Genomic DNA, 24,213 nt, shown 5'->3' with positions numbered 1-24,213 from the left:
AGTCAACAGAATATCAATGAAGTGGGGAGAGATGGATGGACATTGGGTACCTCACTTGAACAAGCTATAAAATGGTTTGTTGGACGGTGGCCAACCACAATGGAACCACATAACTATTGCATTTAGGCCTATTTTATGTTTTTCAGGATTCCAGTTTTTTTGTAGTGTATGCATTATGTTAGTCCTATTGCCTGTGCAGTGAACAACATATAGCTGTCACTATATAAACAAGATAATACACCATGGATATAGGACAAATATCAAAAGTCAGTTTTATTTTACTTTTTTATTAAAGTTATAAACACATCAGGCAGTGGTTTAACACATCACCATAAGGACATATGAATCAATCAATATTCCTGACAATCTCCCCAGAACTAATTACAGTACATTGATCACAGTTGATCCAAGTTTCACCCACTCTCCCATAATCTTTAAATTGCAGAATTAAAACAAACTGTATAACTGGTTCTTCAACAAACCTAACCTTGCCAGACCATCATTTGAATGTAATGGAATTACAACCTGCCCTACATTGGATATAGGCAAATGTAAAATACATCAACAGGATGTCACATATAATGTGCTCAACTGATGCTCTCTATGGTGATGTTTGAATCTCAAAACAATTTTTAGAAACCATTTAAAAGGACATTTTTATAAAACGATTTGAAAGACAGCTAAATAAACAAAAATAGCCTTTTTCCACAAAGTATTTTTAGTTTTACTCCAAAGAAAAATTCAGATTTGGCGACAATATATTTATATAATAATAATTTATTTAATATTATTCTAACTAATACTTTGACCCTTACATCCATTCACTTCAAGTGACTGGAGTACAGCACTATTTAGGTGGACCGCTGACATCGAAAGGTAGATAAAGAAAAAGTTATTGCAATCCCATTATCTTTTGACAGGTTCAAGGCCAAACAATCAAGGCCTATCAAATACATGTAACTTAATTTGGGCTGTTCAGATCAGAGGTCAAATAAATAGCCTTCTCGAGAACTAAGATCTGAATCCATTCAGGCTCTTTCTGTAACTCTGTTTGCCATGTCTCTGGATTCAGTTTTTGTGGTGTTCCCTGTGTCACATTACTGTCAGGTCTTCACTTAAAACAAATAAAGTCTTGCCACTCACATCTCCTCCCTCATGACTTCACTGTGGTCAGTTCCATAACCACTCAAACCAGACTGGCTAGTTATGCTTCATACCTTCATATACCTTTGTTTCTATATTCTTTGGTCTGAGAGGGTGTTCCTCTTGAGTCAGGCTGTCCTCCCCTCGTCAATACCCTGTCTGCTCTCAGCTCCAGCTGACGTCGTACTGAGTCCACCCCTCTGGTGGAGCCAGAAAGACCCTGCGTCCACGCGACAGGAAACTCACCACACCCCTGTAGCCCGCACGGGGAACCCCCGATTTCAAGTCATCCATTACTCCCAGATTACGAGCCAAGACTTTAAAAGTGTCGCGGCTGGAGTACTGCACCCGGTACGGCCCTGTCCCCCGGAGACCGCCCCCTTGTTGCAGGTCCTCAATCTTAACCTGGGGGGCACTGTAAACTTCCTTCACAAAGTTCTCATCGTATTTCTCCTTCAATAAGTAAGACAAGTCCTGTTTGGTGAAAGGCACGAATTCTGTATTAAGTTTAATGTAGCGCAGGTATTGGTCGAAAAATTGACCTAAGCTGACGCCTTTTCGGCCAAACGTGATCGTCCTGGAGATCTCCGGACGGATACAGGAGCGGTCCTTCCGCTGCTCCGGCTGGCGCATCCAGTCGTCCCAGAATGCCGTGGGCCATTTGGGCTCCAGTTCAGCCCAATCCTCTTTCAACAGCATCCAGCCCAGGCCAGGGAAAAAATCTGTTCTGTAGAGTAGGTCGGCCTTGCCTGGGTCTACCAGCCCATCACGCCCGTTGTCGTTCCAGGCAGAGACGCACCACAGGTTGGGGTCAGCATGTAGGATGGGGTAGAGGGCCCCGAAATACTCAAAGAAGTCAGGCGCCACCTGGATTGGAGACAATCGGAAGCCAATCGGAATTCATTGGTCATCAAGTCCGATTCGAAAGTTTCGATGACCAGTCAGACTTCAAGCTTCAAATTAATATCTTTTGATATATAGGCATTACAAAACCAGCCAAACCAAACTTCCTTTACCCCTGACTGATACAATGAGAATGCAGACTGCAACACATCTTTTACAATTTCTCCCCCAACCCTCCATGAATGTTGGAGTTTGCAGGGGCAAAGTCCTATTCTAAACTCTACCATGTTACCAGTGGCAACTGTTGTTTTGGATTTCCTGTGACTCACACCTCTGGTGCCCATGGAGATTACTGACCAAATGTTCCCCCCAGCTGGACACATCTCTCTTTCTGATTGGATGTGGGACGGGGTTTAAGACCTCACACCCTTTACGACTGGTGCCAAATGGTAAACCCACTAATAAGTTAAATGTGCTAATCTGAGAACACAAACCAGTTTTTCCACTGAATAAAACAGATTGAGACTTGTCCTGATCACCGTGTCACCACCATGACTATTCTAGCCTCTGGGACACAAGTCACCTACAGGCTTTAGGTTAGTGAAATATAAGACTTATAATAGGACTACTAACAAATTGACTCAATGTATGCACAACATAGTGGATATTGCAAAATTTGAATTTATTGTCTAACTATAGACTGTAATGATTACTCAGTATGAATAGAGCAGGTTTGAGCCAATGTCTTTAACTGAGTGGCTATAAAGTCGAAATGTGAATTGTGGAGGGGAGCCTTTCTTTTTTTGCACAACATTACGAGCTCAACTCTAGTCATTACTATCCCAAATCTGAGTTAGAGCCAAAAGTAATTGGACATCTCCCCATCAAAGGCCCATTTAAACCCCTGGAAAGTGCTGAGTAAGCAGAGGATGTTTTTCATCCTGTTGCAGTGGGGTTTGGTCTAAGCTTATTTCAGCAAGCTGAGCACTTTGTTTTTATGGCGGGGCACACGGGTGTCTAAAACATCAGTTATGCCTGAGGGACAACCTCACATTTTGTTCATGCCTTCTGGTTGGAGAAATGAAAATCAACAGTTAAGGTAATGATAAGATCGTGTTGATGTTGCTCTTACCTCCAAGTCATCCTCCACTATCACCACAGTGGAGTAAGAGAAGATGTTGAACACCTGGTTGAGGGCCCATTTATAATGTCTGGCAATCTTGTAGTAACCCTGGAACTTCCTGTGCGCTGGGCTCACTCTGATGTCCGAAAGGTCTGGTTGGCTGATGTGAGTGATTTGAGAGCCATATGAGCCAATCACACGGGCTGTCTCAGCGTGACCACAGTCCTGGCTTACAATGATTGGATGGAGTTCAGCAGAGGGGCGATACTGTATCAGTTTATCAAGGCTTCTTTTTACTGTAACTCTGTCACAAGCAATAACTAGGATGGGTATGACAATTTGAGGGCTGGTGACAGTAACCTCCAATTTGTTGCTGTTAACAGTTGCTTTTTTAATGTCATTTTCCACTTTGTTGTCTAGTTTAGAATCAGGAACTGTAGTGACAATCTGCACCTTTGAAATGTGATCTAAACTTTTGTCCTTGTTATCTGCACTGTCTTTTGGGGGTAATGGAGGCGACTGTGGCTGTTTGTGGTCCTCTTTCTTTTCTTCTTTCGTACCTTCCATTTCTCTTTTCCCAACATCTTTCCTGCGTGCCCAGAGTGACCTGTGACTCTCAATTTGCTTGAGGAGTTCCTTCTGGGTCTCGAGCTCAGATTCAACTTCTTCTGCCAATCGGATGACTTCTCCAGCCAGATTGGCCCCTCCTACTTTCCCATTGCCTATACCCCACTCCTCTTTTCCCCCGGGCTCAGCCCCTCCGCCTTCCCCAAGACGACCGATAGGGGGGCGTCCCCACAAAAAAAGGAGAAGCAAGGCATTCCAGGCAACAAAAAGGAAAGCTCCACACAAAATAAGAGAACCTTTCTTGCGAACCATGGCCCACTGACATGAAGGAATGGAAAAGGAGGATAAGACTAAAGCCAGGGAGCAAGTTCTGAAACAAGACAACAGTTCCCAAAGGCCAGGCTCTCAATCAGAGAGAGGATAGAGAAGAAGAGATCCAATGAGAATATGGGACAGGAGAACTGGTCACATGCTTACTGCTAGGGAGTTGAAGATAAAAGGTTTATCCAGCCTTTACAATAGGGTACTTATGAACTGGTACTACAGAAATAGACATAGATCAGGGGAACGCTGGTAATTTTTTTATGTGGAGGATTTACATGAAATTCTGCCCAGGCAAGCGAGTTAGATGAGGCAGGAAGGATGTCGGAAAAACAGGAAAGGGCAGTGAGGAGAAAACCAAAAAGGGATTACTGGGGTCACTTTTGGGGTGAAGGGGTGAGAATCCTAAAGGTTATCCTGCAGCCATAATTCTGAAAAACAGAGAGAGAAAATAGATTGACTGTTAGTCAACAACCGAGGTGTTACGCAACAATTTCAACTTTTCAACAATTTGTCTGAACAGGAACTAAATTTAATAGAAAAGTAAATATGTGCAAGGGCAGAGAGAAATAGTGGGTCAACAGTTTGAGAACAGTTACAATGTTCATAGACAATAAATGAGGAAACAACAGGTCATTCAATAAAGTGTAAGAAGGCCATTCTGTCCTCTACATTTCTAAAGGCAACGGTGCCTAAATCAATTAGGCTTACAGGCGATAAATATAAACTTGTAAGCATGGAATCCTTGAGACACTAAGTACAAACTATCTGCTTAGGGAAGGTTGGTTGAGTATTATTACCCAGCCATAAACAAACATGTGGCATAGTTTATACTCCATTCAAATATATTGCTTTGCTTCTACTTCAACACTCTTTGTTGGAAAAGATTGAGTATTCTTGAGTCTAAGTACTCAAAAAAAGAAATGTATCACGGTATGAAAACCCTCTTCAAACTGAATCTGTCAAACAAGGCACCAAGAACACCCTTTGGCACACAGTTCATACTGCCCTTGTATGCTGACAGTCAGAAGGTTTCGTTTTTACGGAGTCATGCAAATGTGACATATGTACATCACTGCACAAAACAGTAAGAGTAATATAATCAGGGACAGAAAAGGAGAGACGTAACAGGGGTGTGAGTGTAGAGGAGACACAGAAATTAGAAAACTCTGACTAATTGATGAAAATATCTCCATGAGCCTAGAACAAGACTTAACAGAAATAGTAGCAAATATTATGCTAACAATGGAATGTCTATCACCTAGCTTTTGCAATGTAAGAAAGACAATCACACTAACTTTAAATGCACAAGAGTTGAGGATGTTGAAGCACGATACCTGAACAAGAGAAGTCTAGCTCTCCCAGTCCCTTCCTTGCTACACAGGCAAAGTTTACAAGACAGTCAGAGAAAGGGAGGGAGGACAGGACAGCCAAAGTGGGAGGGAATTATTGCTCACAGCACACACAAGAAAACAGCCAGTTAAAACTCTTGTACTTTAACCCCCTCCACTTTCCCTCCCTCCCTCTCACAGATAAACGTGTAAGAAGCTGGTAGGATAACTGGGAAGCTGACTTGCTGGCTACTGTGGCTAACTTGACACAGTGTGGGTCGCTCAGCTGCAAAAACTATGATCTAAACTAGGCTAACAAGGTTGTATTGACCGGCCTAGTTGGGTACCCAGCCGCCTGTGCTGGTATAATTTGATTAAAGAAGTCGCCTATTTTCAGTATATGATTGTTTTGATTGACAACAATAGTTTTAGCCTGCTAAAGATTGGATACGACTGAAGTTTGATATTCCTGTTACTGTTTCCCTCCTTGGAGATAGCAAGTTCCCTTGTTTAAAGATATTTTTATAAAGAAGAAATGATCAATGCAATACCTATCTAAACAGACTGCGACTATCGTCAATCTCAAACTGCAACAGTTGAACGCCGACCTCATATGATAAGAGGCTAAAGCTGATCATAACAGCTTGAGAAGGATCATGAGTCTGCAAGAAAAGAAAATTATCTCCATTTGCTAAAATAATACTGTCACCGTTTCCGTCTTACAATATCAAACTACTGAATTAGTAACAAGCTAATTTGCTAGCTGTGAGTACTAACGTTCTTTACTACTGCAGCTCTAGCTAACTAGCTAATGTTAGCTAGCCAGCAAACAGTCAAATTCGGCACCTCACCTTTACATTGCTTCCATGCTCCAGCAGAACATTTTACTTGGAATGAATGTTTAGAGGCAACTTGAATTTTGATTAATCTTGGTCTAGTCGTCTTCAGGATCACTTTCTTCTTTTTTATTCGTCCTCTCCCTCTCACTCTTCAAACATATATCGCCTCACCGGTGCCAGTCGGTGGATCACTGTTTGTCCACCCGGGGACCCTGACTCCCATTTACCCTCTTCTTTCGCCCCTCACTACCTTGGGCTTGGATCCGCCATTTAGAACGATATGTTGAATGCAAGTATCAGCTTTGTCATACGGAAGGGTGAATTTGTAATAAAATCGTCTTCGATTTTTGTTTTTGGAGTTTGCTTCACGACATTGGCAGTGTAACCCCCAGCATCAAGATGTTTTACTTCATCTAACAGTTGACACCGATGTACACCGTCTACAAACTCCACTTCCGCATTGATTCATTAAGTAAACCCAGCCCCCTCTCTCCCTCTTCTACACAATTTTCCCTAGCAACAAAGTGTCCTGACAACCGTTGTGAGGCGGGGAGCTGCTTGAGTCCTTATGTGTTGCTTTGCTACATTTTCAAGTACTGTACATTATTGTTATCTGCTGCTCCACTCACATTCTTCATCGTTAGATTTGTATTGCATCCCAATGTCACAGGTAGACTGGCTTGCTGTTTCAGAAATAAAAAAATAAAATAATTCACACGCATCAAAAACCTCGAATGAAAGGAATAATACAAATGTATCGGTTCTATTATAAAAACGTATCTAGTAAATTACATATTCTGCAATATTGTTTATTGCCCACAAGGGAAATACACTCTCACACAACAAATCGCATGCCCTAAACCGTTTTTATATCCAAATTATGACCTTTCTGACTTGGATAAAAAAAAAAAAAAAAAAAAAAAAACATTACATATAATATTTGTGCTTACATTATAACATGGCACCAGGCCACCTAGCACCATAAAGATGCATTATTGAAAAAAACTGTGAAATTATCTCGACGCATTTTCTGTACATCCACAAGCAAATATTAGCTGAAAGACCGGTAATTCAGAGGATAAACTTTCTCAGTTGTTCTGTCATTTATTTGTTTAGTAGTCATGGTTGCTGTAGTGCCATCAACTGCTCTTCAATGTTCTTCAGCTCCTGCTCCAAGGCTGAGATCTGGATGGGAATGAGGGGAACAAAGAGTTCAATTCAGGTTTTTCTGTTGTACTGCACACTGAGCAATTGTGGACATTTAACACTTCCCTGTTTATCTGTCAGCGGTTTGTTCTCCAGGGCATATCTACCCCCTTAGTAATTTATCTTCCTGTCTTTCTATCTCACCTTGTTCTCCGTCTCCTTCCTCACTTGCTCTGGGACTTTCTCCAAGTAGTTTGGCACTCTAGTTCGAGAAAGCAACTGCTTCAGGTTTGAGAGGAGCCTTTCTTTGCGCTGAGAGAGCTGGATGCTTTGTTTGGTCACAATGGCGCCTCCCTGGATGAATTTAATGAAGAATACCTTAAGGTCAACAAATTACTGTGCTCTCAACAAACAGACCCCTAAAACTCTACAAAGACTCTCTACAAAGACCCAAAAATATAATGCAATGAGATCAACACTAAGCTAATAGTTTATAACGCTTATTTGCAGGCCTATACAGTAGATGGGTTACAGAGAATATTCCACTGAGAAATACCTCAACATGGAGGTGTAGTTGACAAGAGTGGTCCACGACACCCACTGCACTGCTTTTGGGTGGAGGGGGTGCAGAGGAAAAGGAGGGGGCTCCATCGATGGCCTCCTGAGGGCAGTGGAGGTGGAGTCTGGAGATACGGCCCAGCGTCCGAACAGCTGAGTCATAGTGGTGCAGGGTCTTTGCCTGGCTGGGCGAACACACTGCCCACACTGGAGCATAAAGGAACCAGACACAGAGTCTGACACAGGCCCAGAAACAGTACTGACATTGCTTCTGGTCACATGGCTTGATGATGTTCTCAAGAGAGAGGGGGACAAGTTTGTCAGACAGCACACCAGATCATCTTTACTTCATGTCAAACATGACTTACTGTCAGGCTTCTCTTTAGTGATGCCACACTGAGCCCGGAGGGACCTCGCCACTCTGATAACTTCCTGTACTAGAGTAAAATCCGCTTCCTCTTGGGGGAAGTGCAAGTGTGCCTGATAGGTTGGAGGACAAGGTTTGTCAAAACAAAACAAGGAAGGAGAAACACAAGAACGACAGATGGGGGCTAAGCTAAAAAAAATGCCTCTGGTTGGTGAGCGTCTGCGTGTTCCGAGTACCACAGCTCTTACCAGTTGAGCAGACTGTGGGTAGGGCTGCACACACAAGCTGGACACGGCACTCCCAGCCTGGCTACTGAGGGGATAGAGCCTCTGCCACAGCTCCTCAGTGAGGAATGGCATGAAGGGGGAGAGGAGAGCGAGCGAGACAGACACACAGTGATAGAGCACACGCTGGGCCGTCTGCCTCTCACTCTCTGTGTGACCTCGGCTGATCTGGCCGTCTGGCTCCTGATGGCTCAGGATTGGCTTGATGCACTCCTAGCCAGGGTGGAGGGGGGTGTCGCAAAACAAAAAGACACAGAAAAGCACGAAAGGATTCAAAATGAGTGAGAAAAGCTTTAGTCGTCCATATGACAAGAGTGGATAGGTCAGTTGGTCTTTTCTCTCACCAGATAGATGTCACAGAGACTGTGCAACCAGAAGGAGTGCAGTGCGCTGGTGACAGCTTGGAGCTCGTAGTTTTCAAAGCCCTGCTCACACTGCAGAACAGTGTTATAGAGTCTGGAGCACACCCACCGGTCCATACAGCTCAGAGGACTCATCTGGAAACAGAAAGAAACAAAGGGGTTTGGAATCCGGTTCCACTGTGTCTATTTCATTCTTCTCTCTAATATACATTATTGGCTTTATTAGACAGACAGTTAGAGATAGACTAGAAATGTAGGGGAGAGTGAAAGGGGAAGGCATGCAGAGATGGCCAGGGCCAGAATCGAACCAGGACAGCTGCATTAAGGCCTCAGTCCATATGTTACGCTCTCAGCCGGGGACCCCCCCCCCCCCACTGTTCCTATTTCAACATAGTCAGGGTCATATGACTGCAGATTCATGACTGGAATCATAACTACCTGGTTCAGTGTTCCCAGTTCAGCTCCTCGCTCCTCCAGTACTCCCAAAGTAAATCTTACTGTCTGCCACATTTTATTACAGAATCGTCTACAGCTCAGCACCTGGGACACGGACAGGCTAATGTCCTCCCCTGACAGACAGACAGACAGACAGACAGACAGAGAACACACTCAATAACATGCCTGAGAAAGCACCAGTGTCACAAATGAGTTCAAATCTCTCCATTCCGCCTGGCCTAACTCCCCAAGTGTAAAACGACAGATTGACAGATTTAGACAAATTGGGCTCTTTCCTAGATAAGTCAAACGGGGGGGGGGGGGGGGGTCGCTCACCCTGCGCCTTATAGGAGCAAAGAGCGAAGCGAAGAGCATCTGTGCCACACTCTGGGATCCCCTGGGGGAAGTCCTTACTCTGCAGAGAAGGAGATGGACAGAGGGGGACAAGACAGGATGTGATAAGTAGGCTTGCTCAGACGGAACTATTGCAAATGACCAATGGGATAAGAGAGGGGATCGCAGTGTGGGGAAACCAACCGACCTGCGCTTCCGTAGCAACTGTTCTTTCTCTTGGGTCGAGGTTTCCTTCCTTCACCTTCTCCTGGAGTTTCTGTGAAGAGATAGGTGTACTGAGATATAAGGGTTTCAGCGTTGTGGCATTTCCTTTTTTAATCTGGCAAAATCAATAGTTAGCGGATGGGACCAGCCCTAAGAGGGTTGTTTGCCAAGGGCTGTAGTCTGTTCTATTGTTAAATTCACTGCAGCATGTCATTTTTTCCTCTCTGTTGTTTTTATAGCTGAAACAAGACTCTTACTTCTGTGGCAATGTTCTTCCATTGTCCCACAGGATATACTGTTCTGATCTTTCATGTGATCAATTACAGCAACTCGAAAAATGTAATACGTATGTGTCTGTGTGACCTGTCCAGCCAGCATACCTCCAGAGAGACACCAGAGATGACGTCTAAAGGGTCAATGACATTTCCTAGAGATTTGCTCATCTTCCTGCCATGTTTATCCCTCACCAGTGAATGCAGGAGCACCTGAGGGATATTCATATGGTGAGGACAGAGATACAATATTAAAGATTCCTATTAAACATGTTATTTGTGCAGAAAGCTGGATAAAATAAAAAGGTATGACGTCACCTGCTTGAAGGGCAGTTGTCCTGTCAGCTCTGTGCCGAGCATTACCATCCTGGCCACCCAGAAGAAAATGAGGTCACTTCCTGTCTCCAAAATGGTGTTGGGGTAGAACTGCTGAAGGTCAGTAGTCTATGAGGACATGGATATAAAAGGGGCTATGGGTAAGAGCTTGTTCTCTATTTGGCACTTTCAGTAGGTGATGTAGTAAGAAGCAACATAAGATCATGTTTTTGAACAGTCACATCTTGATGGAATTCAAGCAGGAACCTTCTGTGGCCAGCCCAACATTGCAAACGGGAAGAGCCCTGAGGAAAACCAGGTGTCCAGCACATCAGGGTCTGGAAGAGAGAGAGACAGATAGAGAACCAGATATAGCAAGAAAGAGAGAGAAACAGTTATAGCACAGAGAAGATAGAGATACAGAAAGAGAAGGAAAGTCGAATATTAAATGTTTACCCAAATTTTTCTGATACTATTCCAAATGTAACTTCAATACATGGGAGGTGATACAAAAAAAAGTGGAATACAGTTTGCTTTAACAACCATAACAACCAATGTGTTATCTATCAAATCCTGTATATTCAGATGGCAGGTGGAGGTCAGTCACCCTGTTTCAGTATGAGGTCATCAGGATCCACTCCGTATTTGACAGCAGCTCTCTCCCTGGCCTCCTGTTCACTCCGGCCCCACACCCATCTCTCCTACAGCAACAGAGGTCCCACCAGGAAGAACCAGCTTAGCACCAACAAGAAATATCAGAGGAATATCACAGTAAAAGAATTGGCCAGTCAACTTGCTTTCTACATTGGAATGGTTGTCTTTTTTGCCTCACCTCTTGTGTGTGCTTAGAATCTGGGAGAACTACTTGATAGGCTGGAATCTGATGACCCCACCAAAGCTGCCTGGAAATGCACCAATCACTGGCAGGGAAAATAAAACAGGCACACATTGTGTGTAGGGAAATAAGTCAAAACAAGGACTTGTTTATCTCATTTCTAATAAGAATAGTGGAGAAGAGCAGAGATAAAGATGCCTGTCTTCCAAAATCTCAGTGCCTTGTGTTACTTAGCACAGACGTCAATACTTATTGTTACTTTGTTTACTGATGCCAGACCACTTCATGGCTGCCAGGGCCAGTTACAGACTTGAAGATACCTGATGTTGGAGAGCCAGTTCTTCCATGTTTTGGTATAGAAATGAGGAATGATCTCCAGCTGTCCCTCCTCCACAGCCTAAGGGAGGGAGCCATTATTTGACATTACACACTTCGTTGACTTGCTCGTTCATAGAGAAGCACTGACCTACATACTATCCGTCATAATGACCCACTCAGATTACCTGTATTGCTCTTTTTGCCATTTCCTCGCAGTGCACGAACCATTGCTTCCTTAACAAGGGCTCAATGACGTCCCCTGAACGACTGAGACACGAGGAGGAAAGCACAACAGAGAGCCATGAGGGTCCAGCTCAGCACAAAGGAGCGTTGCCGCGGTAACTGGGTGTGGCCGTCATGTGGGCCAGGAATGTGATGGGTCCTATTCAACTAGATTCAGTTACTGGATTTTACAGCGCTGCACTGGCACAGTGGCAGCAGACTGTGTTTGGACTGAATGTGTCTCCCTTTACCTGCAAACAGGTAGAGACATGGCATGCTCCTTCTTTGCCCTGAACAGCCTCTTCTCTGTCAGTGCATCTATCACTCGTTCTCGGGCGTCAAAGCGTTTCACTCCCTTTGGGGAGAGCGAGAGGGAGGAAAGAATAATTAAGTGATCTCTGACCTATTTAAATGAAATCTCACACAGCCCACCGACAATTACAGGTCCCAGGAAAGAGTTGTGCACCTGCAACCACGGGCCACAGAGAGGAGTCATTGTCCCGTCCCCTTCGATCACAGTGAGACGAGGAAGAGAGTGTCTTTGAGCGAGGAGGAAGTCAGCGTGGTCATGTGCCGGAGTGACTTTCACAGCCCCTGGTAAACACGGATATTTGGACTTTTCTGCACTTGTGCCAAAAATAATAATTATGACAATAATACAAAACATTCAATGTGTTCAAATGATCAGTTGTTAAATCCAGTTAGGCTACCTGTTCCCAGCTCCATGTCCACCATGGTGTCAGTGATGATGGGTAAAAGTCTGTCAGTGAATGGGTGTCTGCACCGTTTACCATGAACCTTCTGGAAATATAATTTTATTTTCCCTTAAATACTCCATATGAACAACCCAATACGTTGTGGTTATGGTAGACAACAAGAACAAAAAGCAGTGGTTGTCATCTATACTAGCCTGATATCGTGGGTCATCAGGGTGTACAGCAATAGCCACATCTCCCAGCATCGTCTCAGGACGGGTGGTGGACACTGCCACCTCCCCGTCTGTGGTAGAGTATAAAAGCAACACATTCAAAAGTAGAATCACAGGATAAAGCGATAACGTAGGGGCCCAGGTTTGATTCTTGACCAGGGCATTTCCCTGCATGTCTCTCTCTCTCACTCTATGTCTGTCTCCAACTGTCTCTATATTGACATTGGGGTCACAACTCACTCACCTTGGCCTTCAATAGGGTAGGCAAAAGTGACCATAGTTCCAAACTCCACCTTCTCTTGGTAGCCAGGAACGGACAACATGGTCCGCCCAGCCAACTGCTTTGACTCAACCTATAAAAATCAAAACATGTCTTTATCAAAATCCTTAATAGTTATATTTCAAATGTAAGGATGAAAATCAACAATTTGACACCAGAGAACAAAAAGGTGATGGATTATGCTCTGTTCACTTCACATTACATACCAGACTGCAGGTACTACTGACATATGTACCCACTTTTAGGGTTCCGGTCTGGTCTGACTGGTATTCTCACCTCTATGTCGGAGATGGCAGACTCCAGAGCACAGCTCCAGTTGACCAGCCCCTCTGAGCGATAGATTAGTCCAGAGTCACACAATCTTACAAAGGCCTCAGAAACAGCAAGGCTGAAACCCTGAACAGACATTAAAACAGTCAAACATCAAAACGTGCATTTACTATCATTATTAACATAGAACTCTAGTGTCTTACTTGATCCATGGTGAAGCAGGCTCTGCTCCAGTCCAGCGAAGCCCCAAGTTTCCTTAGCTGGTGATAAATTTCATCTCCTTTCCTGATACACACGAGAACAAACGTTCAAATATAATGAAACATGGGATCCAGGGTGTAGGAAGACAGAGTAGAGGAGAGAGAGGGAGGGAGGGAGGGAGGGAGGGAGGGGGAGAGGGAGAGGGAGGGAGGGAGGGGGAGAGAGGGAGGGAGGGAGAGGGAGAGGGAGAGGGAGAGGGAGAGGGAGAGGGAGAGGGAGAGGGAGAGGGAGAGGGAGAGGGAGAGAGAGGGAGGGAGGGAGAGGGAGAGAGAGGGAGAGGGAGGGAGAGGGAGGGAGAGGGAGAAACCAACACTTACTCATTCTTCCAGTTCCTGACCTCCTTCAGGAACTCCTCTCGGCTGAAGTCATGTCTGTGTTTTCCTCGCTCCCTGAACAACCTCTGCTCCACCACTGACTGAGATTAGGGTAACAACAAAGACACACAAGAAGGGTGACAGCTTTTATACATGACCAGCTTTTGATATGGCTTTAAGATGCCTTTCACATTCCCAAATACTATAGATGGCATCGATTATAAATTACAGGAACATAAGATTGCTCACAGTCAAAATAATGAAATGTACCTGTGTAGCTATGCCGGCATGGTCACACCCAGGAACCCAGAGGACTTTATAGCCCTGCATTCTCCTCCTAACACATAAAAAAAAATCTAATTTGTCAAAACCCCTGACATTGGATAGGTTTCAGTTAACTTTGTCTTATACGGTTCAAGCAAGTTGATGCATTCTGGATACATCCAAGCCATCACATATATGTAAGTAAGAAACAGTATACCAGCGAGCCAAAGCATCCTCTATGGCTACAGTCAGAGCATGGCCAAGGTGCAGACTCCCAGTTACATTAGGTGGAGGGATGCACATGGAGAAGGAACGGTTCCTTGAATGAGGCAGCCTCTCCTAAACAGGTATCAGAAGAAATATTCACACACTACCGACACTGCAATCCTACCCAACCATTATAATCATTGAAAATAAACTAAAATGTAATGACAAAATCACGAAACATGATTTAAGATGATGAGGCATCCTGTTTTAGTGTTGTATATGAAGCAGGTTTTCTTACATGGTGCTCGGGCGTGAAGAAGCCTTCCTTCTCCCACCACTGGTACCAGCTGAACTCTACATATTCAGGGCTGTAAGATGAAGGCAAAGGAAGGGTGGTATCTAAAAGAGAGAGGGAGAAATTAAAGTAGGGCTATACAGAAAAATGACCACTTTAGAGTAAACAAACGCACATAGACAATCTGTCACACTGCAAGATAAGGTAAACATAACTGATTGTTAGGACAAAGAAGCCTAATCCACAAAAGGTATACCTTTCTTTTCCCCAGGAAGGGTTGATGCCTTGTATGTTATCCGCTCTTTTTCACTCCATTTTATTCCTGGATCATTCTGTAATTGTTATCGATGTAATATTTGGTTAAGATATTTGTTTCACATCAAAAAAATCGAACAATTCGAAAGCAAATTTAAGAAACATAATAATATGAGAAGGGTTTGTGGCCTACATTGTGTGGCTTAGTTAATATGGCCTTCTCCTTGTCTATCTTTCGCCTTTTTTTCTCTTCTTGAGTCCGAAGAAAGGGAGTTGATTGAGATGAGGACTGAGGTTTTGGGGTATTGTGTGAACAGAAACTGCAGGACCAGGTATCCCTACAACTGTGTATTCCTCTCTCTACAGCCCTCACACAGGGGCCACAAAGATGCCTCCACATCTGCAAAATGAACCAAGAGGTAGGGGAGACACAACAAGAAATGTAAACTTGATACTTTTATGTTCTTTAAAAGCGTCACAATGTACAAAGCTAAATATCATTAAATATTTAGTACATAATACGCTGGTTTTCTCAATGTAACTGTTATGCCAGCCCAGGATCAATGTGAAATAGACTTTATGTATCTCTGTATATCTAGAAATTGCACATACGCGATGGTCGTTATTCAGTCAGACATTACAGATTAATTTGATATTATGTCGTATGCTAACAGATCAGATACCAGATACATTATGGGTGATGACTGCTTACATCTATTCATTTATTATAGCTACCTTCAATGCACCGAGTCCATGAGCGCAGACATGTTCGCTGCGACCTTTCAACTATGACCTGTCTGAACAAAACAGCCCACATTTGGTTCCTAACCTTTAAAGAAAAGTATGGCCATATTCTCAAACACGGTTCAATGTGTATTTCATTGATCGTCAACTGGTTAGGACCATTAAATTATTTGTTATGCCTTCATCAATGTCATATTTGTGAAGACCAAAATGTATATCTTGTCAAACAAACTTTTTTGCGGACAACAGGAAGTGGTCCGTCTGAGAATTGTTTCCTCCAAACAGTCCGCGTCTAGTAGTGTTGAGACAAGCTTGGCCCACGTTAGCGAGCTACCTAATCCGAAAGAATTTTTTTGTTGTGTGTATTTTAATAGAGGTTGCTATACATTTTGTTCGTTAATAACGTTGCGTGACATTTTTTTCTTGTTCACTGTTGACTTGAGTTTATAACGAAACGCTAGCTAGCAGCTCATCGTCACCAGGATGGCGGAGGTCCAACAAGGTACTTCTAGTGAAACGATAACCGAGACCGTTCAAATTGATACACCACCACCGCCCCAGCAGGTAAACATAATCGCCGAATAACTGGTTGTACACCAATTGTAAACTATCTAGACTAGTTATGTCAAAACCTTTGTTAGCCATCTTTCTCTGTATGCCCGCTTTGCGACCATTCTTTGTAGCTACATTCATTAACCAACTAGTCTGACCGCACCCAAATATTATGTTGGTTGATGCTTCTCAAATGCACTGACAGTTTTCCACTTTTGCCAGTGTAGTCAGCAACAATTTTAGAGCTAGGTACTTAAGACCTTTACTTGGTTTATATCCCGTAACCTTGCAAGGTAGAAGTTAAACAAAATGTACTGACTCATAGATTCATAGATTTTGTATGTGGGTGATGCAACCTGGCCTTTCGTTCCAATCGTGCTTTTTTCTCCCGACACAGGAGGGACGCAGCCTGACTATTAAACTGAGGAAGAGAAAAACTGAGAAGAAAGTTGAGTGGTCCAGTGACACAGTGGACAATGAGCACTTGGGAAGGAGGTCCTCAAAATGTGAGAATCAACTTCACACCGTTATCGATGTGTCTGTGATAGACATTTTCCAGTTGTTTCTCTTCTTGAAAAGCTAATGTTATTGATAAACCCACAGGTTGCTGTGTCTATGAGAAACCAAGGCAGTTTGGAGAGTCTTCCTCTGAGAGTGAGGGAGATGATGACGAAGGCTGTGGGAGTGCACACTGCGTTCTAGGACATGGCAAAGACAGACATGGACAGAGGGAAGATGGTGGGACCACGGTGCCTCCTAGTTCTGGAGGTGGTTCACATACCCACTAATGTTTCTGGGCATCGTGTGGGAATAAAGGAGTGGTTCTGATAATGACAATGAAACATCACAAAACGGCACTCTTTTATTTAGTTTAGTCACTGCGTTCATGAGAGGAAAGGGTTAGAATAGCTTGGGAGAAAGAATTGCTGATTATAGGTTGCCTGTTAGACACACATTGGTATGATTGGAACTGGGAGTTCATTGTATATAACACAGCAACTTTACTTATTTTTTTATAAAGATTACCTTTCCTAAATTATTTGAGTCTTAATGCTTAATCTTTCTCAATTTTGCTGCAGTAATCCTGGCCTGGCAACCAGTTTGATTATGTTTGTCAAGACCTTTTGCAAGGTGACATTCTGATCAAACGGATTGACAGGCCCCCAGACGATCTGAATTATCATCTATGAAAAATGTAGGTAACGTCACTGTTTCAGCCAGTGGATGGCTTCTTCCTATGTCATAAGTTCCGTTACGCTTTTAATCTTCTTTCTTGTTATCATATCAGATGCACTATTGTGAATAATTCCAAATGACACTATATTTTTGTCATGTTCACAATCTAACATATTGCTCTACAACAGTATCAATAACAGACTATTGGAAATAACACAACATTTGGGCTGGTTGGGAAAGTCTGATCTTTCTTTGAATTAATATTACATAGACAATCCTCATATGTAACTACCTTAAAGTTGTTGTTTTTTCTTACAAGGATAGTTTATGGGTTTTAATGGAGTTTTATCATTAAAATTGATCAATTGTAAATTGCCAGACATTTTATGTGTAGGTGCTTTAGGTGCTTGCACCAATCCAATAGTTTGAAATACATGTTGTGGCAAGAGTTAGCTTATCAGGAAATAGACAGGATGTCTTGGGTTGAATAATTACACACCAAGAACCATAAAACAATGCTGATTGGATTGATGTGTATCATTCCCTGGGCTAAATACATGAGTACATGTACAATCCCAAAGCAATTGTTATTTAAACCTGCTGTGTTCTACTGAAAGGGGATACAATGCATTTTGTGTTTGGCAGATACATTACTATGATGTACATATATGAACTTGGGATTGGTGACAGCGTACAGTAGTCGTGAATTGGGCAAGTTAGATGAAGTATTTAAGTGGATATGACAACGGTGCATGTTTTCTGATTTCGTGTGTCTCAACTTCAGTCCACTTTCACAGTGAAGGATCTCATTCTTAATGGTTTCGAGTCAAACCACTCGACTCAAACTGTGTTTCATATGTGACATTATTCAGTATTGAATTACATGTAATTCCGCCAAATTTTCTGTAACATCAGTAAACACATGTTATTGTACCGGTAATGCACCTTTCTGTATATAAAAGTCATAAGAGTGGATTTAATGTGAATAAAGTTTTGAACTGTGATATCGTATCTGTTCCATCTCTAGACATCTCACATTAAGGTAGGCTAAATGGCCCAAGATACAGATATAGAAATGCTACTTCGATGTAGGGGTCAGTGTCTGAGCCCTGCTGAGTTAACTGAGAAGGACCAACATGTTAGTGAGTAGCCATGCATACATGAGTATTAATAAGTTAAATGATCCTTCCACATTCATTCACCAACTCTGCTGTCCACAGCGAGGATATTCTGGGCACTCCTGTCTGTGTGCCAGGATCATGGATGGACCCCCACACCTGATTGACCTGAGTCTCAAGAAATCCTCCACCAGATATGATGCTTAACAAAGATTGGGAATAATTGCACATAAATTTACTTTTAGTGCATTTCGGTATACTGTATATAGAGCTCATATTTTCATTGTTTTACATCACATAAATGGAAAATAGACATTTGGCTCATGGTTCTTGGTTTTCTTGATATTGTGAACTGTTCAAAGTGAAATAAATGCAGATACTTCTTAAATTCTTGCATAAAATCAACACCCAGATGCAGCTGTAAAATTTTGAAAAATATGTCAACTTTATTTACCCAGTGGAACTATTTTCGGCTCAGTGTACAGTGATGGGGGTCAGAACAGTCACAAATCTAGATGGACAGTTATAGGTCTTGGCTCCTTCCCGTCACATGCATACTTCTCCCCTTAACCCTTATGAGAAACACACCACCTTAACATTCAACTAGCCATGGCATGGCTCATGGCTTTGCTGTTTTTTTTTAATTTTTTACAAATATAAGACCTTAGTGTTACTTGAACAGTGATCCAGCAATTCAAAAAGGTTTAGGTTTCTAAATTACAAAGATAAGTTTCTTCACAATACGAAAGATGGAACCTGATAAAATCTTAATGAAAACGCACACAGTGAGTAAAAAGGAAGAACCCCCCCCGATATTATCAATATTCAATGGGCAAATGTTTGTGATTGCTTTGGACTCTCACTTTTGCTATATAAAAAAAAAAACATTTCATTTACAGCATGGATACTTTAAAGCCCCTTTCTGACATGCATAGATAAGGCATCAAAAATGCATCGCAAATTGTGTTCAAGAGGTTCACAGTTGTTTACATGGGAGTGTTACGAAGCATTCTTTGTTAAAAGTAGGATCTCTTAGGTCTGCCCCAAGAAGAGCCCCAACTGTGACAAGGCAAAGGACATTTTTAAATATCAAATAGTAAAATCATATGCAAAACAATTTACAAAGGATCACTGAGAATAAATTAATGTTATTTAATACTGGGGATATTCTTATGAAATTAGGTTTACTAACCATGAAAAATGTAAAAGTAAAAAAGCCTATTTAATTTTCTATACATGACAAAACATTGCATGTCAAAAGGTGCTGGTATTGAGTGAATATTAAATCTACTGAAAGAGTGGTATTCATTCAGTCAAGTCCATTTCCAAACATGTCAGAATCAAACATGTCCAGGTTTGCATTTCTTTTAGACACACAGGAAGGTACGTTTTGGTAACAAATAGAAGAAAAAAAAATTGATCATGAAAAGTATATATGTAAATATAATATATACACATTTGTAAGAATGACCAAGTATGTAGTGAAAATGCTTTGCCACTGCTCCATTTAGAGTAGTCTTCACAATGAAATGTTCGCTTTCAGATGCTTATTATTTTTCCCTTCATTGCACATAGTATTAGACCCATGGGCTCAGCTTGGAACATGGAATTGTCTTGAATTGTCAGCCACATACAAACAGGGTTGCCTGTGGAGAAAAATAAAGAAAATCAATAAGTCATTTTGAAAGTGTCAACATCATTTAAACTGTCTATTATGGAGAAGACTGGTCATTTATAGTATTAAAGTATTTCACCTAGGTCTCTTTTACTTGTGAATTTTAACATTGCCCCCTCAATACACAAATCACATCTGTTGTAGCATCACAGCTCTCAGCTTCAACCATTACAACCGACATCCGAAAGAGAACTCTGCATCTGTCCTGACTTCATGCTGGTTGTATACTTGAGAATGTTAGGATTCATTTTGTGTGGCAGGAAGAAAAAAATAGCTTTGGGTTGATGGCTGGCTGGACAAACTAAGGGAGACATTGTACTCAATTCTCAGAATTCTAGGCTGTTAACTAACCATGGCAACCATAATAATATCCATGCAAAAAGTTGTTTTTTTTACTTTAACTCTGTACCACAACATGGGAACAAAGGCAGATAACATTAAGACAATGGCCAGAAGGTTGGAGTTCTTGCAAATACAATGCTCACATATACCTGTATAATGCAACAAAGTGGTCAACAAGGAAAATACCTCAACAAGAGGAACAAGGAGATTGCAGGGAGAACACACAATGTGGCTAGTGAATACAGATTGTTCCTTGACTCCGAAATACTGTAGAACTTTTCTGATCCATGACCTTCTACTATACTTATGCACTTGTTTGTCAATAAATTAATAAAATGTAAATGTAGAACACATTATGAGCACATACCAAAATAACTTACGTAAGGCACAATCCTTCCTTTGTAGTCAGGTGCAACTCTGTATGCTCATCATTGTCTTTTAATTCCTCTTCATCCAACTTTTCTTCCATGTCTTCCTTGAGTGGATCATCCTCTCCAAGAATCACGCTCTGCCGGACACTGACAGAGATGACCAACGCCTGCACAATACCATAGACCAGAGCAAACTGTGGGAGAAACTCCTGGATCAGTAGAAGCAATCCTGCCATTCCAACAGTGGAGACAAAGAACAGAGCCATTCCATGTAGCCACAGCTTTAGGGCCCCCTGAACCCCCAACACTTCCAGGATGAATTTGGCAGGTGGGGAGACAGTCCAGAGGAACCCCACCACAAACAGATCAAACAGGTGGCGGATAAAGTTGAAGCAAATTTCAAAGTGCTCAGGCACTATTTCCCCCATCCAGGATTGTGCAAAGAGACGGAAATAAAGTGATTGCCGAAAAGAGGGAGGCGTGGGAGAGGGTGGAGGGGTTCCATAGTCAGAAAACTCCTCGTCGTGATCCAAGTCCCAATCTGCGTCGCTCCAACCGATACATTTCCTTTGTCTGAGCCTAGAAGTCCCAGATTCTCTCGGCCAAAATAAGTTCGAGGAGGGAAGAATCTTGTTCCACCATCTAGGGGCATGTTCTGCTTTTGTTTCAGTCTTCTGCTTCTCTGCACACAAATCCTTAATTTCCATTGGCTGTAGTTTCTCCTCTGCCTCGATGTACTCTTCATTTACTATAGTTTGGTCATTTAGCTTGCTGCTTCTTCCCCAAACCCAGGCTGTCAAAGTTCCCAATCCCCAACGGCCTCTAATATGCCGTTTCTCTTCTATCACATGTTCGTCCCTCATGTCTGACACTGCGCTACTGCTCCATGGGAGGTTTGGGATTGCTGGACGCACCCAGCTCCAAACTCGTCCTACCACAGCTGCCATAACGCCCCGTTGCCTGTCTAATTGTGTTCTACTCTACGGTACTAAAAAACTTTTTTAGACTGTTTAATTAACCTTTCTACAACTTAATGCAGGCCCTTTGCATTAAAAACAAATGCTTGAAAACAATTGAAGGTTGGGCAGAAGAAGTGAACACCAAGACACACCTGTGTTCCCTAAAACCGAAACGTACTAGTTAACATTGGTGGGAAAATATCACGTACAAGGCTACATACTTTTTCACATTCTAACTAACATCTATCCCCAAGCATGTTAAAGTTGATCTAAACATTACATCAAATGGCTAACAATCAAACGGACCAAGCTAGCTATTAACTACCTTTACTTTCTCATCAGCAGACGAGACAGTCGAGGCTCGAAGTGCTAGCTAGCTCTAGCTTTAGTAGCTCGCTGTGATATCAAGATAACTTTAGAAGTCGACGTGGAGCAAATTTGGGTGGAAACGACAAGTTCAGCAAGGCGCTCAACTCTACGCAGAGTACCTGCCAAAACAATGGAAACAGACCCAATTAAACATTAAAATGTATCGGACTTCTAGCTTGCTAGGCGCAACCTTGATGTCTGGTAATTATTCTTACCTAACCAACCTCGCCGTGGAGACTAGCCAGTGACCCACTAGCCACAGAACGTCGCTATCCCAATTATAAAGCAAACATCCGTTGTGCTCGACCAGCGGTCACTTTATTCCATTATCAGAATAGGTAGCTAACTTGTTAAATAAGTCTGGACACAGTAACCCACCTACATTTCCGTGGTTTAGTCAATAGTGCGCAGGTAGGCACTTGGACGCGAGTTCTTGACAAAACGACGTAAGCAGTGATCTAGCCACGTATTGGCTGCGGGTAACCCAGTCAGTGGTTAGCTTAGCTACGTGCATTTTTTTATAACAGTAAATGACATCTACTTTTAACACCGATGATTTAATCGCTTTCATAAATGCCGTCAAGTGTCTGAACCTTGCTAGTAAACCTGTTTACCAAAACGGGAAACTCTTTATCACCCTCCCTTGATTAATAGGCAGTGTACAGTAGTGCTTCTACATTCACTTGATCGTTATGATGAGCAGTCATAGAAACGCCAAGCCATACACAAGTTTTACTTCACAGGTTAAAATATCCTGTTTGTATTTATTGGAGGGAACAAAAAAAGAATTGAAAACAATCTTGGTACATTTTCAGTCGTGCACCAACGCCATTAAGGTTCTCTGCCAAAACTCCATGCAAAAAGTTTTGCCACTGTACAGCTCCTTGAATTGGCCTGTGAAGCAAAAACCAAGTCAATAAACCTTTTAAAAATATGTAATTTTTTGTGGCTATAATATGTCTCAGTGCGCTGCGAGTAAACATCAATATTGATCAGTTGAACCAATAATGCAATCATCATTGACACTTCGATAACTTTTATAGATGATAGCAACTATGCTTACCCAAACAAAAAAGGTGCTTGTCCACAGGGCCTGAAATGAAATATTTTACAATTAACACATCTATTATATAATCTACAGATTAGACCATGTGTTTGCAGTGTGAGTTCAGTGCACTGTGAAAACACTTCATGTTAAAATCAGAGACTCTAGTCTAGAAAGCTCATCAAAACACACACATTAAAGCACAAGGCACCTTTTCATTCATTATACTCACCAAATAATTGACATGCTGACAACGTATGCAGTGTCATGAAGCCCTGCAGACAAATCATAACATTACAGAATGTCCTGGAAAGCAAAAGCTAGTCAAATCCTTTAAAATAGTGTCTCAGTGCGCTGCGAGTAAACATCAATATTGATCAGTTGAACCAATAATGCAATCATCATCGACACTGGGATGACTCCCATTAGATAAGTAACTTAATGCTTACCAAAACATTAACTTACAATTGAGACATGATCTATACATATTTAGTCCATGAGTTCAGTGAGAGAAGTACTCCATGAAAAAGCCTTGTTAAAAAAAACTGACTAGAAACTTCATCTACACAATAAAGCATAAGGAACCTTCTCATTTATTGTACCCACCTCGTGATTGCCAATATGGCATCATAGCATGTCAGTCTCATGACGTCCTGTAAGAAAACACATACCATTACAACAACACCCAGGTGACTAAGGGAATGTGTCAATTCACCCAACTGTGTTCAGTGCATTGTAAAACATATTCACGGTTAAGTCAGAGACTCTAGTCTATGAAATCATCATTACACAAGTCATATTTCATGTACCAACAGAACAGCATGACACCACAAACCTGTTTAATTCTTTGTCAATCTGATGGTCCAAAAAGGAATGTATCCAAAGCCTATGGATTTATATAAAAAATAAGTTTAACACAAGTAATATCCTCCAGAAAGAGTCATCAGTG

The 24,213-nt window shown here is 42.1% G+C and overlaps 4 protein-coding genes and 1 non-coding gene across 8 annotated transcripts; 1 reads left to right on the top strand and 4 right to left on the bottom strand.

Annotated features, from left to right (window-relative positions):
• Window positions 1-247: 247 nt before the first annotated feature.
• mgat1b (alpha-1,3-mannosyl-glycoprotein 2-beta-N-acetylglucosaminyltransferase b) lies at window positions 248-6,628 on the bottom strand. 2 transcript variants are annotated; one of them, XM_062446212.1, is made up of 3 exons: window positions 6,180-6,628; window positions 3,119-4,428; window positions 248-2,010 (listed from the first exon to the last, which is right to left on the bottom strand). In XM_062446212.1, exons 2-3 carry the CDS (start codon window positions 3,986-3,988, stop codon window positions 1,309-1,311), a joined length of 1,572 nt encoding a protein of 523 aa, XP_062302196.1. In that variant the 5' UTR covers window positions 3,989-4,428; window positions 6,180-6,628; the 3' UTR covers window positions 248-1,308. The 2 variants fall into 2 exon arrangements, with proteins under 2 accessions (XP_062302196.1, XP_062302198.1); XM_062446214.1 differs by lacking the exon at window positions 6,180-6,628 and adding an exon at window positions 5,335-5,464.
• A 318-nt stretch (window positions 6,629-6,946) lies between these two features.
• Window positions 6,947-15,816, bottom strand: vars2 (valyl-tRNA synthetase 2, mitochondrial). The gene is made up of 30 exons (XM_062446216.1): window positions 15,649-15,816; window positions 15,107-15,313; window positions 14,915-14,990; window positions 14,662-14,762; window positions 14,374-14,495; window positions 14,163-14,229; window positions 13,896-13,993; window positions 13,521-13,602; window positions 13,324-13,443; window positions 13,012-13,120; window positions 12,750-12,838; window positions 12,550-12,640; window positions 12,306-12,433; window positions 12,091-12,194; window positions 11,803-11,884; window positions 11,620-11,696; window positions 11,297-11,384; window positions 11,072-11,165; window positions 10,732-10,802; window positions 10,468-10,593; window positions 10,258-10,362; window positions 9,861-9,929; window positions 9,656-9,734; window positions 9,323-9,453; window positions 8,867-9,019; window positions 8,487-8,735; window positions 8,240-8,351; window positions 7,870-8,078; window positions 7,518-7,667; window positions 6,947-7,352 (listed from the first exon to the last, which is right to left on the bottom strand). The coding sequence occupies exons 2-30, from the start codon at window positions 15,311-15,313 to the stop codon at window positions 7,287-7,289; spliced, it is 3,255 nt and encodes a 1,084-aa protein (XP_062302200.1). The 5' UTR covers window positions 15,649-15,816; the 3' UTR covers window positions 6,947-7,286.
• Window positions 15,817-15,882: 66 nt separating this feature from the next.
• On the top strand, window positions 15,883-18,389 carry ppp1r11 (protein phosphatase 1, regulatory (inhibitor) subunit 11). Its single transcript, XM_062446215.1, has 3 exons — window positions 15,883-16,221; window positions 16,607-16,715; window positions 16,813-18,389. The coding sequence occupies exons 1-3, from the start codon at window positions 16,141-16,143 to the stop codon at window positions 16,995-16,997; spliced, it is 375 nt and encodes a 124-aa protein (XP_062302199.1). The 5' UTR covers window positions 15,883-16,140; the 3' UTR covers window positions 16,998-18,389.
• A 535-nt stretch (window positions 18,390-18,924) lies between these two features.
• c20h6orf47 (chromosome 20 C6orf47 homolog) lies at window positions 18,925-22,662 on the bottom strand. 3 transcript variants are annotated; one of them, XM_062446254.1, is made up of 3 exons: window positions 22,435-22,661; window positions 20,901-22,338; window positions 18,925-20,149 (listed from the first exon to the last, which is right to left on the bottom strand). In XM_062446254.1, exons 2-3 carry the CDS (start codon window positions 21,836-21,838, stop codon window positions 20,095-20,097), a joined length of 993 nt encoding a protein of 330 aa, XP_062302238.1. In that variant the 5' UTR covers window positions 21,839-22,338; window positions 22,435-22,661; the 3' UTR covers window positions 18,925-20,094. The 3 variants fall into 3 exon arrangements, with proteins under 3 accessions (XP_062302238.1, XP_062302239.1, XP_062302237.1); XM_062446255.1 differs by having other exon boundaries at window positions 20,888-22,662; XM_062446253.1 differs by having other exon boundaries at window positions 20,901-22,661.
• Window positions 22,663-23,986: 1,324 nt separating this feature from the next.
• Window positions 23,987-24,054, bottom strand: LOC134007091 (small nucleolar RNA SNORD52). Its single transcript, XR_009927994.1, has one exon. It is a non-coding gene; the product is annotated as a small nucleolar RNA SNORD52 (small nucleolar RNA).
• Between the last annotated feature and the right edge of the window lie 159 nt (window positions 24,055-24,213).

This window comes from Osmerus eperlanus, chromosome 20 (genome assembly GCF_963692335.1).
Source record: "Osmerus eperlanus chromosome 20, fOsmEpe2.1, whole genome shotgun sequence".
NCBI lineage: Eukaryota > Metazoa > Chordata > Actinopteri > Osmeriformes > Osmeridae > Osmerus > Osmerus eperlanus.
The sequence above is the reverse complement of the archived record's forward strand: the minus strand, read 5'-3'. Positions and strand labels throughout refer to the sequence as shown.

Excerpts from the sequence above, each read along its gene's own strand:
- mgat1b (XM_062446212.1), bottom strand. The coding sequence starts at position 3,988 with ATGGTTCGCAAGAAAGGTTCTCTTATTTTGTGTGGAGCTTTCCTTTTT. Across the intron at positions 2,011-3,118 it reads TAGTGGAGGATGACTTGGAG|GTGGCGCCTGACTTCTTTGA; the intron begins GTAAGAGCAACA and ends TCTCCAATCCAG.
- vars2 (XM_062446216.1), bottom strand. The coding sequence starts at position 15,313 with ATGTGGAGGCATCTTTGTGGCCCCTGTGTGAGGGCTGTAGAGAGAGGA. Across the intron at positions 14,991-15,106 it reads TATTAACTAAGCCACACAAT|AATGATCCAGGAATAAAATG; the intron begins GTAGGCCACAAA and ends TAACAATTACAG. Across the intron at positions 7,668-7,869 it reads AACTACACCTCCATGTTGAG|GGAGGCGCCATTGTGACCAA; the intron begins GTATTTCTCAGT and ends AAATTCATCCAG.
- ppp1r11 (XM_062446215.1), top strand. The coding sequence starts at position 16,141 with ATGGCGGAGGTCCAACAAGGTACTTCTAGTGAAACGATAACCGAGACC. Across the intron at positions 16,222-16,606 it reads CACCACCACCGCCCCAGCAG|GAGGGACGCAGCCTGACTAT; the intron begins GTAAACATAATC and ends CTCCCGACACAG. Across the intron at positions 16,716-16,812 it reads GGGAAGGAGGTCCTCAAAAT|GTTGCTGTGTCTATGAGAAA; the intron begins GTGAGAATCAAC and ends ATAAACCCACAG.
- c20h6orf47 (XM_062446253.1), bottom strand. The coding sequence starts at position 21,838 with ATGGCAGCTGTGGTAGGACGAGTTTGGAGCTGGGTGCGTCCAGCAATC. Across the intron at positions 20,150-20,900 it reads AAGGAAGGATTGTGCCTTAC|GCAACCCTGTTTGTATGTGG; the intron begins GTAAGTTATTTT and ends TTTTCTCCACAG.